The 12,930-nt window shown below is 43.0% G+C and overlaps 1 protein-coding gene across 1 annotated transcript in view; it reads left to right on the top strand.

Moving 5' to 3' along the window:
• Positions 1-11,330, top strand: part of MAP2K1 (mitogen-activated protein kinase kinase 1) — a 54,108-nt gene extending 42,778 nt beyond the window's left edge. Inside the window, exons 6-11 of the mRNA XM_006264232.3 lie at positions 8-132; positions 3,483-3,690; positions 4,402-4,466; positions 7,756-7,817; positions 8,836-8,881; positions 10,386-11,330. Of these exons, the coding sequence (XP_006264294.2) occupies positions 8-132; positions 3,483-3,690; positions 4,402-4,466; positions 7,756-7,817; positions 8,836-8,881; positions 10,386-10,499 (620 nt within the window). The 3' untranslated portion in view covers positions 10,500-11,330. The remainder of the gene's footprint in view (positions 1-7; positions 133-3,482; positions 3,691-4,401; positions 4,467-7,755; positions 7,818-8,835; positions 8,882-10,385) is intronic.
• The last annotated feature ends 1,600 nt before the right edge of the window (positions 11,331-12,930 follow it).

Genomic DNA, 12,930 nt, shown 5'->3' with positions numbered 1-12,930 from the left:
TTTCCAGATGTTAAACCATCTAACATTTTGGTAAACTCTAGAGGTGAAATCAAGCTTTGTGATTTTGGTGTCAGTGGACAACTGATAGATTCTATGGCAAACTCGTTTGTTGGCACGCGCTCCTACATGTCTGTAAGTACGGATCTTTTAGCTTTGGGTTTACTGTGTGTTGTGGTACAAGTTTCCACTGAGTAAACAGGGAACAACTACTGTTAGCAGCAGCATTATTCATGGGTATTACTAAGGCACTTCTTACACCACCAAAATATTAAAGCATCATATCAAAGTGCAAAGCTGTATTTTATGTTGCAATACAACATTGCCAAAAAGATGCTGATGTATCTGCATTGTGAAATCCAGTGGCTAATGCATTTGGGTCTTGTGCGCACGTGTCTCCAAAAGAAGGTGTTTTGAAGTTTGTCCTCCTTACAGAAGTCCGCTTGTCTTCCACCTCATCCTGGCCATTGCTACAGTTGCTAATATAGATGAGATGCTGTCTAGGCTACCGCTCCAGTCACTGTTTCTCTTGGGGTAGTTAATAGCTGTAGCAACAGTGGGAAGTTTGGGGGTTCGAGATGGGAAAGGAGAAGCTAATGAACACAGTGCTATAGTGGCTGGTGCGGGACTAGTGAGTATTCTCTTCTGGAAACTCATTTGGAGGACTAAAGTGTTACTTAAGGAAGCCCTGTACTATGCGAGAGGGGAGTAATTGTATGCCTCTTACTCTAATGTATTTTGTCAGTTCCATGGAAACAATTAACTCATGAAACCAGGGCTTTTGGGCGTTTCTTCTGTAGTGCTGAAATTTGAGCAGGGGCTTTAAAAAGCAGGGGAAGGATAGTATGCTCTTACTTCTGCTCAGAATGGATCTTGCTCTTCCGCCCACCGGACGCTACCTTAGCTTGTCATCTGAGACAGGTGTCAGCTGAGCACTGTTTCAATGCTGAGCCTTGTGGAGGCTGTTACGTTTTGTCACAGCTCCACCACTTTTGCTCCTAACTGTGTTGCTGGCATTTTTTCCCTTCTTAGCAGGAGGAACTCAAGAGAGGAAAAATAGTGAATAGCTTCTTTCCCACTGACATGTCACTTACATGGGTTTTAACATTTAGCCCAGTTCCCAGGGACCTTTTCCTCCTTTTTTTTTCTCCTCCTCCCCCCGCCCCCCAAAGACCAAATCAGGATTGGGATGCCCCTTATTCCGTATGATGGTATTTAAACCTAATCCTTTTGCAAGCAGTTACTGGTTTGCATAGTGTCCGTCTCCTTTAGCATGTTTTCAACCCGGGGTGAAGGTTTCTCTGGACTATGTAATCTTGCAGACAAGATTACATAATGATAGCTCATTCTATACGTTCATGGAGCTTAAGTGGAGACATTTTCTTTTTTTCAGTTCTGTCAGGACTAATGCCACGTAAGTCATTTTGATGGCAAATGTTGCATTGTCCGGTATTATTTGCTCACTGTTGGTTTTTCCTCTAATCTAGTAAACTACAGTTTATCTGTGTGCGTGTGTGTGTGTGATTCCTAGAAATCTAGTAAGTTGTCAAAAGGACAATAATGCCTGGAATGCAAGAGGGACATCTAAGAAGATGTGTGTGGCCTAATTAAATGATAAATGGTTGGTAAATAAAGTGCCAATTACACGAGTTGCAGTGACAACATAGTTTCATGATTCTAGCCACTCTTGCATCCTATGGGAATTAGAGACTAAACTTATTTTGAATGTTCAGTCAAGTCTTTCCACCCTCTGGACAGCTCTAGGTTCAATGCAGAGCCAAAGGAAATGTGCAGTAACTTTATTTTTGAGAAGGCCCGGCACAATGTGTACATGGGAACTGTGTGAACTAATGCATTAAAGTTGCAAGGCGGAGGAGTGGTGTTTGCTTGTTTTTTCCTCCAGCCTTTCAAAGGGCGATTTAACTACACAATCTAAAAAGGCTAGTATAGAAACTAAACGAGAGAGTTGGATTGTTTTTTTGCCAACTGCATATTTGAGTCTTATGCACTGAGCAGGAGTTCAGATTAGGACATCCCTGGATATCTTGAAAATGCCTCTAACTTTTTGGGATGGCCAGATGTGGGTTCCCCTATTGTAACTGATATTTTTTCTCCTAATATCCAGTTCCATTTCTAAAAGTAAAACTATTTTTAACAGGTGCTGTTCCATCCATTAAAGAAGCCCCAACATGTTTGCTTGCTACTTCCTCAAAGATTAGGTTGGCAGAAGGGTGTATACAACATGTCCTGGACTATTATCTCATGATATTATTATTATTAACACTTTCTGCTCTAGTCTTGAACATAAGACAGTACCATTATGTTTACATCCCTTGAACCTGTAACGCTTGAGTGCTATTGAACTCTGGTAGAACAAATATGCTTATTCTACTTGGAAGATTTAAAAATACTTTTCTACGTTTTTTACCTTGTACAAGCAGAATGTATATTTGAGTAAGACCCTGTCACTTCTGAGGAATGTTTTAATACTCATTAAAAGAAGCATACTTAAGTAATTTGAAATTTATTTTAATTTTTAAAAGAGAATTATTTTTGGAATGGTGTTTTAATACATCTAACTAAATTCTAACAATTTACCCATTTGGTTAAAATATAGTTTCTGTGGTTCATGTATCACCATGTCCTCGGTCACTTTGCATAACTAGCAATGTATTAATTTGCGGTGCAGTAAATTGGCATATTCAGGCTTCAGTTTCATTGCCATGGGGCCTGTTAGCCCTGCAAAGGGTTTCTAGGCAGCTTCATCCTCTGCCTTGTTTCTGCCCAGAGCAGACTCAATCTGGCACTGGTATTTCCCAGGACACATGGAAACTGTTGGCCTTTGAACAGCGCCTACAGTATTTGGAAATGGAGCTTGAATGTAAGGTTTCCTAAAATGCATTGCTGCACAGGTGTCTCTCCTCTTCTCTTGGAACAAACAAAAAATAACATTTTAAGCAGAAATAAGTGAAGTCTTGATCACTCAATTGACATATGGAAGCCAGCAGCAAATTCAGTTGCAATATTTAGGCGCTAGCCAAAAACTAGCATTTTATAACAAGAGAGAGAACATTTGGTTAGTAATTACTAACAAAACACTTTTTTGTTAGAGATGACTTCTCAGAAATGTAACTGGAGTATCTGGATTGTGCTACTGACTCTAACTCAATGTGTGGGAAGGTGGATGGGTGGGATGTTCTGGTTTTGTTTTTATTTTTATTATAGTGAAATTGTAATCGTGGTTTCTTGATTTTTTTTTTATCCGAGAGATCCTGAGGGTTGTAGAACTCCTGAAGTCTAGGTTCCAGACATACTCTTAAATATGGAAATAAAGAATGGCTAACCAGCTAGAAAGCTTTTGTGTTTGTTTGTGTTTAAATATTTTTTAAATCAATCAAGTTCAGGAATTGCATTATCCAGATCATTGCAACCTAATTTTTCTTCTGTTACAATGTTTTGCTGTGTCTCTTTTTTACTTTTTATAGCCAGAAAGACTCCAAGGTACTCATTATTCAGTGCAGTCGGACATCTGGAGCATGGGATTGTCACTGGTAGAAATGGCGATTGGCCGGTACCCAATTCCCCCTCCTGATTCCAAGGAGCTGGAGCTAATGTTTGGCTGCGTAGTGGAGGGAGACTCTCCAGTTTCTGAGACCTCACCAAGGCAAAGAACACCTGGCCGACCATTGAGCTGTAAGTCGCTGATACAGCCCTACTACGCCCTAGCTCCCGTAAATAGATCCCATGTTTGCACAGATTCCTTCATCACATGGTTTTGAACTTTTTAAGAAATGGAAACTTTGACCAAATACATGTCGCAAGCCCTAGAGCTAAGACATGGGGTATCACTGTAAGATTAGATGAAGCATTGCAATGTTTTATCTAAACTGGTTTTATGTTTTCCAAGAATTGCGGCTTGTATTGTGAGGCTGTTTTGGATCCTAGCCAACCTTGCTGAGAGGGCAGAAAAAGCATCAGGGGCATGCGTTCTGCTGTAAATGTATCCGCTTTGCATAAACACCACTGGGGGAAAAAACAACTACATTCCAGTGACCTGAATCACCTGCCGCACGAGAACGGAAATCTGTGATTGGAAGATCCTTATTAAATGATGGCATGACTCGGCTGCCTTTCCATCACTGCCCCACTCCCCTGTCTAGACCTTGGGTGGGCAGCGGCAGACAAAGTTTGGAAACGTGTGGAACAAAAAAAATAAGCTGGCGCTTTGGGGAAGGGAAGCCAGATGCCTGTTCCTTTCCAGCTCTGTGGATATCCTTGGAAGGAGTTAATAGGGGTCTCTTAATGTGGGTGGCAAAACTCAGACCTTTCCCCCTTGGGGGGCAGCATGCTTTCCAAAGCCAATCTAATCTCGCTGATCTTATTTTTCTGTAAATCCCTTTTCAGCCTATGGACCAGACAGCAGACCACCAATGGCAATCTTTGAACTTTTGGACTACATTGTCAACGAGGTAAACAACTATCAGTTTAAGTTTTTAAAGAAGTCACCATTTCTGGGTCAAGATTTAAGGTGCTTTTTAGTGTGAACGGTAAACCAAGCCTTATAACTCCCTATAATACAATAGGCCAGACTCTTCCCTGTCATAAATGCACTGGCTTGAATTGATTTACATCTGGGATGATAAATGTGGCTCAATCCATTGCATCCTAAACGCATCCTTTGAATAAGTCCATGGAATTTCCCTGGCAGAACATGCATCTGGCAAGGCAAAGTGGTGGCAATTAACACATTCAAGCTGACTGCTAAATTATCCCTTTCTTTGTTTTACTCTTACGAACCATCAGTGCTTTACTGCAGATTATATCAAATCTGAAGCAGGGTTTTGTGTCTTACAAGGGAAGTGCCTGCTAATACCTACCACCAAGATTTGCGCAGTAATAACTAAAGCTCATGTAACTCCAGTGCTTTTTGTCTTTATTGCATTTATTTCTGTTTATGGTCAACAGTTGACCTACCATGAAAAATGTGAGAGAAATTGCAATATCAAGGGGTGAACAACCATTAACTACCAAAAACCAAAGAAATGTAATTAAATAAGAAAGGAATTAATTGCATGTAGGGATCTCTGGAACCCTGTTACTAAACACAGGTGAGGTTTTAATTCTTCACAAATCATGGATTTTATCTGAGTTGCTGTCTAAACTACTGCACTGTTTCTAAGAGACTGAACTCCCCCCTCTCTTGAATTACTGGTACGCCTTTGTTGAAATGGATGACAAAATTAAAGCACTTGCTGAAGGCAGCTTTGCAAAGCCTTTTATTGGGTAACTAAAAAAGTAGTAGCATTTGGGTGTCATTACAGAATCCTATTCTTTGGATTAAAAATGTACAGAACAGCATGGCCCATTTTTTTTTTTTTTCCTATTAACTGATATTTAATTCCCTGCCCCCCCTTCGTTATTCCCAAATGCATGGATACCTTGCTTCCTCAGAGGCAGAGAGAAGGGTGGTATTCTTGATACAAAATGACAGACATGTTTTCATCACCCTTATAACTGAAATGCTTTTTGCCTTTTGCAAGTTCTTGGCTGGTGATTTTTGCATTTGTATTGCTCTTGAGCAATACATAGACAAGGCACATTTCAAAATTGGAGCGTCTACAAATCTGTGACCCCTGCTGCTAACATTGCTCATGCCGCAGTCTATGTGGGTGCAAATGCATTACCATGGCAACACGGTATGTTTTTAATTCTTGCTATGCTGCTTGTTTACTGGCTTACTTGGCACCCCCTGGTCCTGCAAACACATGCACGCCAGAGTCATTTGAGAGGGGTTTCCTTGAGATCACTAATTTGCATGTGCCTGTATAACTTTATACTAAGACTCAGCGTTCATAAGATCCTTGCTACTGGATCAGTTAAATTGGCATCTGTAGGTCAAGAGCATCGGAAGTTGCAATAATGCATAGGTTTACATCGAATAGCTCTTCCCTCTTTATCGCAGTGCTGGGATTTTAGTTAAGGATTTTGAATATGTAAACCTGCTTCCCCCGATTTGAGGACAAACAGAAGAATCTAGTGCATGTATGCCATGAGGCTTCTTTAAGCCCTCGTTAACGGCCATCTTATTCTGAAAAATTGCTGGGAACTGTGCAGGGAACTCGCCAGCGTCTGGTTCAACTATCTTGTGGAAAAACCCCAATGAAGGGAACTGCTAGGCAGAGAGTGCATCTGAACTGAGGACAACACAGTGCTACATTGCTGCATAAGTTTCCCTGCGGCAATGTGTGAGTGGCCTTTTAAAAAAGCAGCTTTCCTCTACTGGAGACTGCCTGATCCCAATGCTGTTTATACTGGGATAGTGCCATGAGGCGCAGTTCATGTTCAGGACCCAGTGTACTGGGTGTTGTAAAAATGCAGATGGGCTCTGTCTCCAGGCTCTCACCGTCTGGGACAACTGGGTGAATGTGAGAACTGGAAGGAAATGTTGGGCAGCACATGGGTCTTAGTATGTCTGCCAGTGGTGAGGATGCTGTGAATTTCTCACAGGCATTGCTGCAAAGGAGACCTCTAGCAAGGGACTTGGAGGAGGAGGTTGTTGCCTAGTGGTTTAGCTGCACTGATGGCAGCTGTGATTAGGCAGTCCCATGGAGCTGCCAGGGCTTGAAGCATCATCATACAGATTCATCCTAAGCAGGATTAGTGGACGCAGTACTTAAAATGCTAGTATCATGTCTAGCCAAGCGCACTCTCTGGGCCCACCAATGGGCCTGTAACAGTGATGGCAGCAAAAGGAAATGCTGCAAAAGGATTATAGTGCAGGCACAGAGCAGGAAGGTGCAGCACGAGCTCTGTTTCATAACCTGCTAGTTCTGCTGGCCTAGCAGGCAAGTCGAAGCAGCAGTCTTCGCCCTGCAGGACGTAGTGAGTTGAAGGATCTAGGTCACAAGGTAGAGAGAAGCTCCTCTTCCTTTGCATACATGTGCAGGCATCCCCGGGGGTGGTAGGATGACACTTGTCCCCCAACATCTAAGTTGAAAGTGTGGTATACATAGTCCACATACACTGGTGAGATTTCCCTCCTCAGCCACACATCACTTGAGTAGCTATAATCTAGCTCCTGCTAAAGCCTTCCCCAGATTGGACAATAGTGGGGTCTACGAATGGTAGGAGCTTTTTTTTTTTCTTCTCTGAAATCATATGGCAATGTACCTACTTCTCATGGGCCTTGGAAGCAGGTCCTGAAGACACCAGATATAAAATATGGTTCAGCCCCTGCCATACTGCTATAAGCTGTTCTCCATCAGGACCAGGTTCTCTCAAGCCCCTTGTCACAAGCCTGGTAATCTTTTACACCATGGAAGATGGCAAGGCACTGAAGTCTGCATGTGGTGTGTGCCCAGGATGATTCCGGTATTTGTTTGTGCATCCTGAAGTTCTTACAGCACCGTCCAAAACAAAGCAGACATTTTGGAGAGCCTATGATGATGGGCGCTAAGGGTGCCGGGACGAAATGAAACGGGCTTTTCTTTTGGGGGGCAAAAGACTGTTGTGAAAATGTTGATATAAAAGCGGATCCAGAAATCAAAATGAACCTACTTGTGCTGTCTGCCTAACAAATAATGCAGCTGAGAACCCAGGCATGCTGACATAGGTCCAGAGCTTCAGGCGTGAATGGAAATATAGGGGTCTTGCCATTGTAGCCCTGGGCCGGAGACTTGGAATACAAGTGGGAGAACCCCCCCACGAGTTACCGCAGCACATTTGTAGGTTGCTTTAATCGCTTGTTTTTACTTTCAGCCACCTCCAAAATTGCCCAATGGTGTCTTCGGTCCTGAATTTCAAGATTTTGTGAATAAATGGTGAGTATTGTACATGCTGTTAAGCTCCGTCTTCGAGACGCTTTTGCTCTCTAGTCAAGGACTCCAGGCTAAGAGAGCTGTTCTCTCCATATAATGTGAACAGTTTTCTGATGGTACTGAGAGTGGATGTTTCTCACGCTGTTGGTGCTTTTTATGTAATATCAATTGCAAAAGAATGAAGCACTGAGATGTGGCCAGAGCTCGCAAAGCCTCATTACCAAGCTTTGGGCGTGCAGTGAGGAGTGCTACTGAAGCCTTGTGTGCTAGGGAGAAGTACCTGCAGTAGTGAGGGATTATCCATGTTTCAATGAACTGATGTCTCCCTGCTATCCTTGTTTACACGGGGAATTCTCTCTAATCCAAAACTTGAGTGCCCTGGGACATGCTAGTAACCAAGTGGTACCAAACTGGGTGGGTGTTCTCCTACAAGGATGCATTTTGACATGGGTCATTACACCTGGAAAATGAATTGAAGTGAACAGACTCAGAAATCTGTTCTTTACTCCCTGGACTGACGGAGATGTGACTAGCTCCAAATACAAATCTCTGCTCCCAAGGGAAGGCAAAGATGTTAAAAAAAACCCATGGTGCCAGCAGTCTTTTCCAGCTGTTAATACTTGGAAGGAGAATCACATTTGTCCTTCTCACCAGACACGTGGTGTTAAAAAGGATTTTCAGGGTCAGAAAACTGTGGGCTTTTGCATCCTCACCTTGAGTTGAGTTGAACAGAAATGTGGCCTTACTGGCTGGGTTCCTGCTACTTATCCTTGCCTCTACAGGAGCATTTCACAGATGCCTCCCAGGATGATTTTATTGTGAGGTTACTTGTATGCACCCCTATAAAAAGGATAATTGTTTACAGACCCTTAAATGCACTGATGAGTACCGTGCCTCTGTGGTGCTTGTACAACGATTAACATAGCTAGGGGACTGAACAGTTGTTCAACATAACGTGCTATTGATCTTGTTTTTAAAAGAACAAAGTAAGTGCTAACTATAACGTCTTGTATTTTCTTAGCTTAATAAAAAACCCAGCAGAGAGAGCAGATTTGAAGCAACTTATGGTGAGTGCAAGCTCTTAATTCAGCTCTTTTTATTAAGAGAAAACAGTCGTAGCTAAATGCTGTACTGTAGCTCTGTACAAGTTTGGACCTTCAAGCTGACCTGTTCGGGGCAAAGATTGCCCACCCTAAGACATCTCTCACCTGCTGTGACCCTGTGGCTGATGAGCACCAATGTAGCAGCTTGTACCAGTCAATTTGAACAGTTTCATGGCGCAGTGGGGGCAGATTAGCCCCACGCCCTACCTATGTGCCCCTTCCCTTTATGCTCTTTTGCTTTCTGTTCCCTGGCCAAGCTGCTGCTCTCCTTCCACTGGTGCTCCCTGCCCTCTCTCCAATCTGCTGTGGGTTGGACATAGAGACTACCTGTGCCACTTAGGACAGGTGTGGTGCAGGTTGGCCATCCCTGTCCTAAAGTCTGTTCTGCTGTGCAGAGATTAGTGCAATGCATTGTGCTCCAGCTCCTGCATATTCCTAGCCTGGACCCTCTGCCAAGGTGGGCAGGGAAATCTGAGAAAGGTGGCCATGCTGGGACTTGTCTGTTCTGCAGGAATCCTGTGTCAGCAGGTCTGTGGTCACTTGGTCCTATGCATGTGTGCACAGGGATCTTGGCACAAGAGCTTCTGGTGAAGTTTGGCCATGAAGGTCTGTCACTCCAGACCGGTATCTTCCTGCCAGCTGTTAATTACACTGAACAGAAATTATTCACCCCCTAAACTGTGCTGATGCTCTTGAAGTAGTAGTTTGCCATAGCTGCTTGAGTTTAGTTGCTGATAGTAAAGAGGACCAAGAGAGAGAGAGTAAATCTTTGTTCCTTGATTGGTAGCTGGGCGGCTGCTTGAGGAAACCCAGCTTCTCCCATTTACTGTCGAGAAGCTATTGTTAAGGGACATCGCGAATCTTGGCCCAGTCCTGCAAGGTCCTGCTTAAACAGACTCTGCTGACGTTGGGGCTCTTCACAGCCATAAGATTCACATCATGAGGGGCAGCTTGTAGCATTGGAGCCTTCTGGTGCTGCACAAAGGAGAGCCGAACTGAAACTTTTTTCTCTCCAGAGCCTAAGTGTAAATAGAAGCTGCAGAGAGGGAACCAGCTTATTTCCACCACTTAATAGAGAAACCTTAATACTACAGATGAGTGCATAAGACCCTATACCTTGCTTGTTCTAAGTAAGAATCGCACCCTACTGGTATGCTACAGTGACTTTTATCTCTTAATTGGACGCTGTTTGTAGTGCCGGAGAATGAGCTTCTCTGCAGTATTTAGCAGCTCATGCATTGCTTCATTACACTAGTACCAGGCCTGGAGAAGGAGGTTGACTAAATGTTTCAAGCTGAGTGCAGTGAAAAACTATAACAAGACCCCAGCATGAACAGTAAAAGCTAATGAGATTTTTTTTTTAATCATTCTTTCCATGTTAACGATCATACGAGGCAACAATTGCTTAAAATGCTTTAAACTGAATTATGTTATCTTCAATTTTTTTGGTTCCTTCCGTCTCTTACAGATTCATGCTTTCATTAAGAGCTCAGAGGCTGAAGAAGTGGATTTTGCAGGATGGCTTTGTTCAACTATAGGTCTCAACCAGCCAAGTACACCTACACATGCTGCTGGAGTCTGAATCTGGAGAGAATGAATCTTGTACTGTACATCTGTTAAAACCAGGCTATTTATATTTATCAAGCTTGTATCTGTTCAACCGTGTATTTCACCTCTTAAAGAAGGATGTCTGTTATAGCATGTGCCAAATTGTTCGTTTCAAATTCCTGTCCTAAATTAATTGCTGTTGCATTGGATGACATTTGTAAACTGATCAAAATGCGTGAGGTGTTTAAGTTACAGTGCTTGCAGGTTTTTGTTTTGGTTTTTTTAGTGAAGATGGATATTTTTCTCAGTGGAAATCTCACTGGTGGCATTTAGCGCCAGGTTGCTTGAAATCTAATCAGGATTCTTCGCAACTCGGTGGTACTTCAATCCTGCTGATCTAGTCTCCCAGAGAAGGTGGCAAGGGATCCTCTTAAACAGCACCTGTTGAGCATGCTTTTGCTGCTGCCAACCTGCATCTGAAAGTTAGTTATAATGGTTCGGACCTTGCTTTTGTTTGGAGAATTCTTTCCAGTTAAATGAGACAAGAGCCCTCTATCTGCTAATACACAGGGCATCGTTCTGGCTGTAGACCTGGTCCTATTTCTACATTTTTTAAAACATATCATCATACTTGGATTGGTTAGTGGTGTATGTCATCTTTTCTTTTCTTTTAAATTTTGGTATCTTTAAAATAAGTAGCTCTTTTCAAATGTCCTACAGAATCAAGGTGTAACGGTGCATCAGACTTGTTTTCTTTTAACCCAACTAAAGACTTGGCAGCTGTCTCTAGTGTATGAAGAGTCTCTATCACTTTATTCTTTCAGATGTTTAGCAAATTTAATCTCAATAAATATGATCAATAATATCTTTGGAGCCAGATGTCTTTTCTTTTGTGTTTTTTAAATCAATAAAACCTGGTAGTAACTGGAATCTACAGCCAGAGCTTGCACCTCAAACGTGGGGTGATCACACTTGCATAATGGGAAGGGACACTGATATTTTCAGGAAATATGCAACTATTTGCTATGATCACTGCGTGTTTAGCACAGAGCATTACAACAGGCCCTTTCTGCCAGCCCCTGCCAGGGGCCAGCTTCCTTTTGGCTCCTGTTGCGTTGAACAGTTTTAAGGTTCATAAATGCTCTCACGCCAAGACCTTAAAAAGAATCGACACTTGACAGCTTCTGTCTCACTGCATCGCACACTTCATTTCTGGACAGAGCACTCTTTCACAGTACACAGAGGGGCCTTCACTCTTCAGGCAAACGTCGGCATGTTTTGTTTCCGCAATTGGACTTAGACCACTGGCTTGGATTTCTGGTGCCGACGTGCGGCATGCACACAAGTTCCACTCTTTTTCTACAATCTCAGTCTTGTGAAATGAGCTGCACGTTCGTGTTGGGTATTTCGTCCTCTCTACTTCTGTCTGCTTCTGAGGGAGATCTTAGAGCAGGACTCCACAGCTCAAGTGGTTTTGGTCAGGTGCTGTTTGCGTTTGTGGTCGTAACAGCCTGTTGTGCAAGTGCCCTGTAACAAATATATCTAAGTGACATCTCTTAAGTTTAATGCTGGCTCAGCCTGGAACCGAATCATTAAAAAACAGACGGAGGATAATCTTTTAACGCTTGCGAGCTATTTTAAGTCGGGTTTGACTGTGGAAAGGCAAGCCTTCCCCAGCTGATGGGAGAGCTGCACGTTGGGTGTTTGCTAAGCCATCTCTTATAAGGGCTCATTTTATCTAAGCTGAAGCTATCTGACTCTAACTTCTGCCTCTTGCTCAGCACCATAACTCTGCACCAAGGCAGCAATAATGCATTTTTTAAAAAGCAAAGCAAACCAAAGCTGGTAGGGAAATCTCATGAGAACAGGCCTTTGGAGATGGTGCTGTCCAGACTCAAGGGAGGCAAATCTCTTTCTTGTGGTAACAGCACATCCTGCCTCCACAGCAAGTCGGAAATGCAGAAGAATGCACACGCAAAAACAAAACTGAACAAGCAAGAAGCCCACCTCCTGCCTACACTTAAGAGTACTTAAAAAGGAAGGTTCTTGGGGAAGAAGGGGGACAATCTGGCTGAACCTTCGCCTGACCCTTTTAGGCTACCCCAAAACAGACGAGGATGGAAAAGGGGTGCAGATTGGCACATTCACTACCTCCTTCAAATTAAAAACTGAGATTAAAGAACATTTTCTTCTCCAGTGTGTAAATCATGCATCCTGTGCTTATGCCCCAAACCCAGACTGCTTGTACCTGGCTCTAATCCGCCTAAGCTCAAGTGGACCATCAGTCCCATAGGACAAAACTCAAGTTGGATCCCATTCCTAGCAACTGATGATGCTTTATCACCACATGAGGTAAGTGGTGCTGGATACAAAGGCCCAGTCTTTATGGAGCTGAAACAATCGAGGTCTTGAGGTCAGAATATTATTCTCATTCAGGTTTATACTACACATGGAAGATGCTTTAG

The sequence above is a fragment of the Alligator mississippiensis genome, chromosome 11, assembly GCF_030867095.1.
Source record: "Alligator mississippiensis isolate rAllMis1 chromosome 11, rAllMis1, whole genome shotgun sequence".
Classification (NCBI taxonomy): Eukaryota; Metazoa; Chordata; order Crocodylia; family Alligatoridae; genus Alligator; species Alligator mississippiensis.
This window is presented reverse-complemented; position numbering and strand designations above follow the sequence as displayed.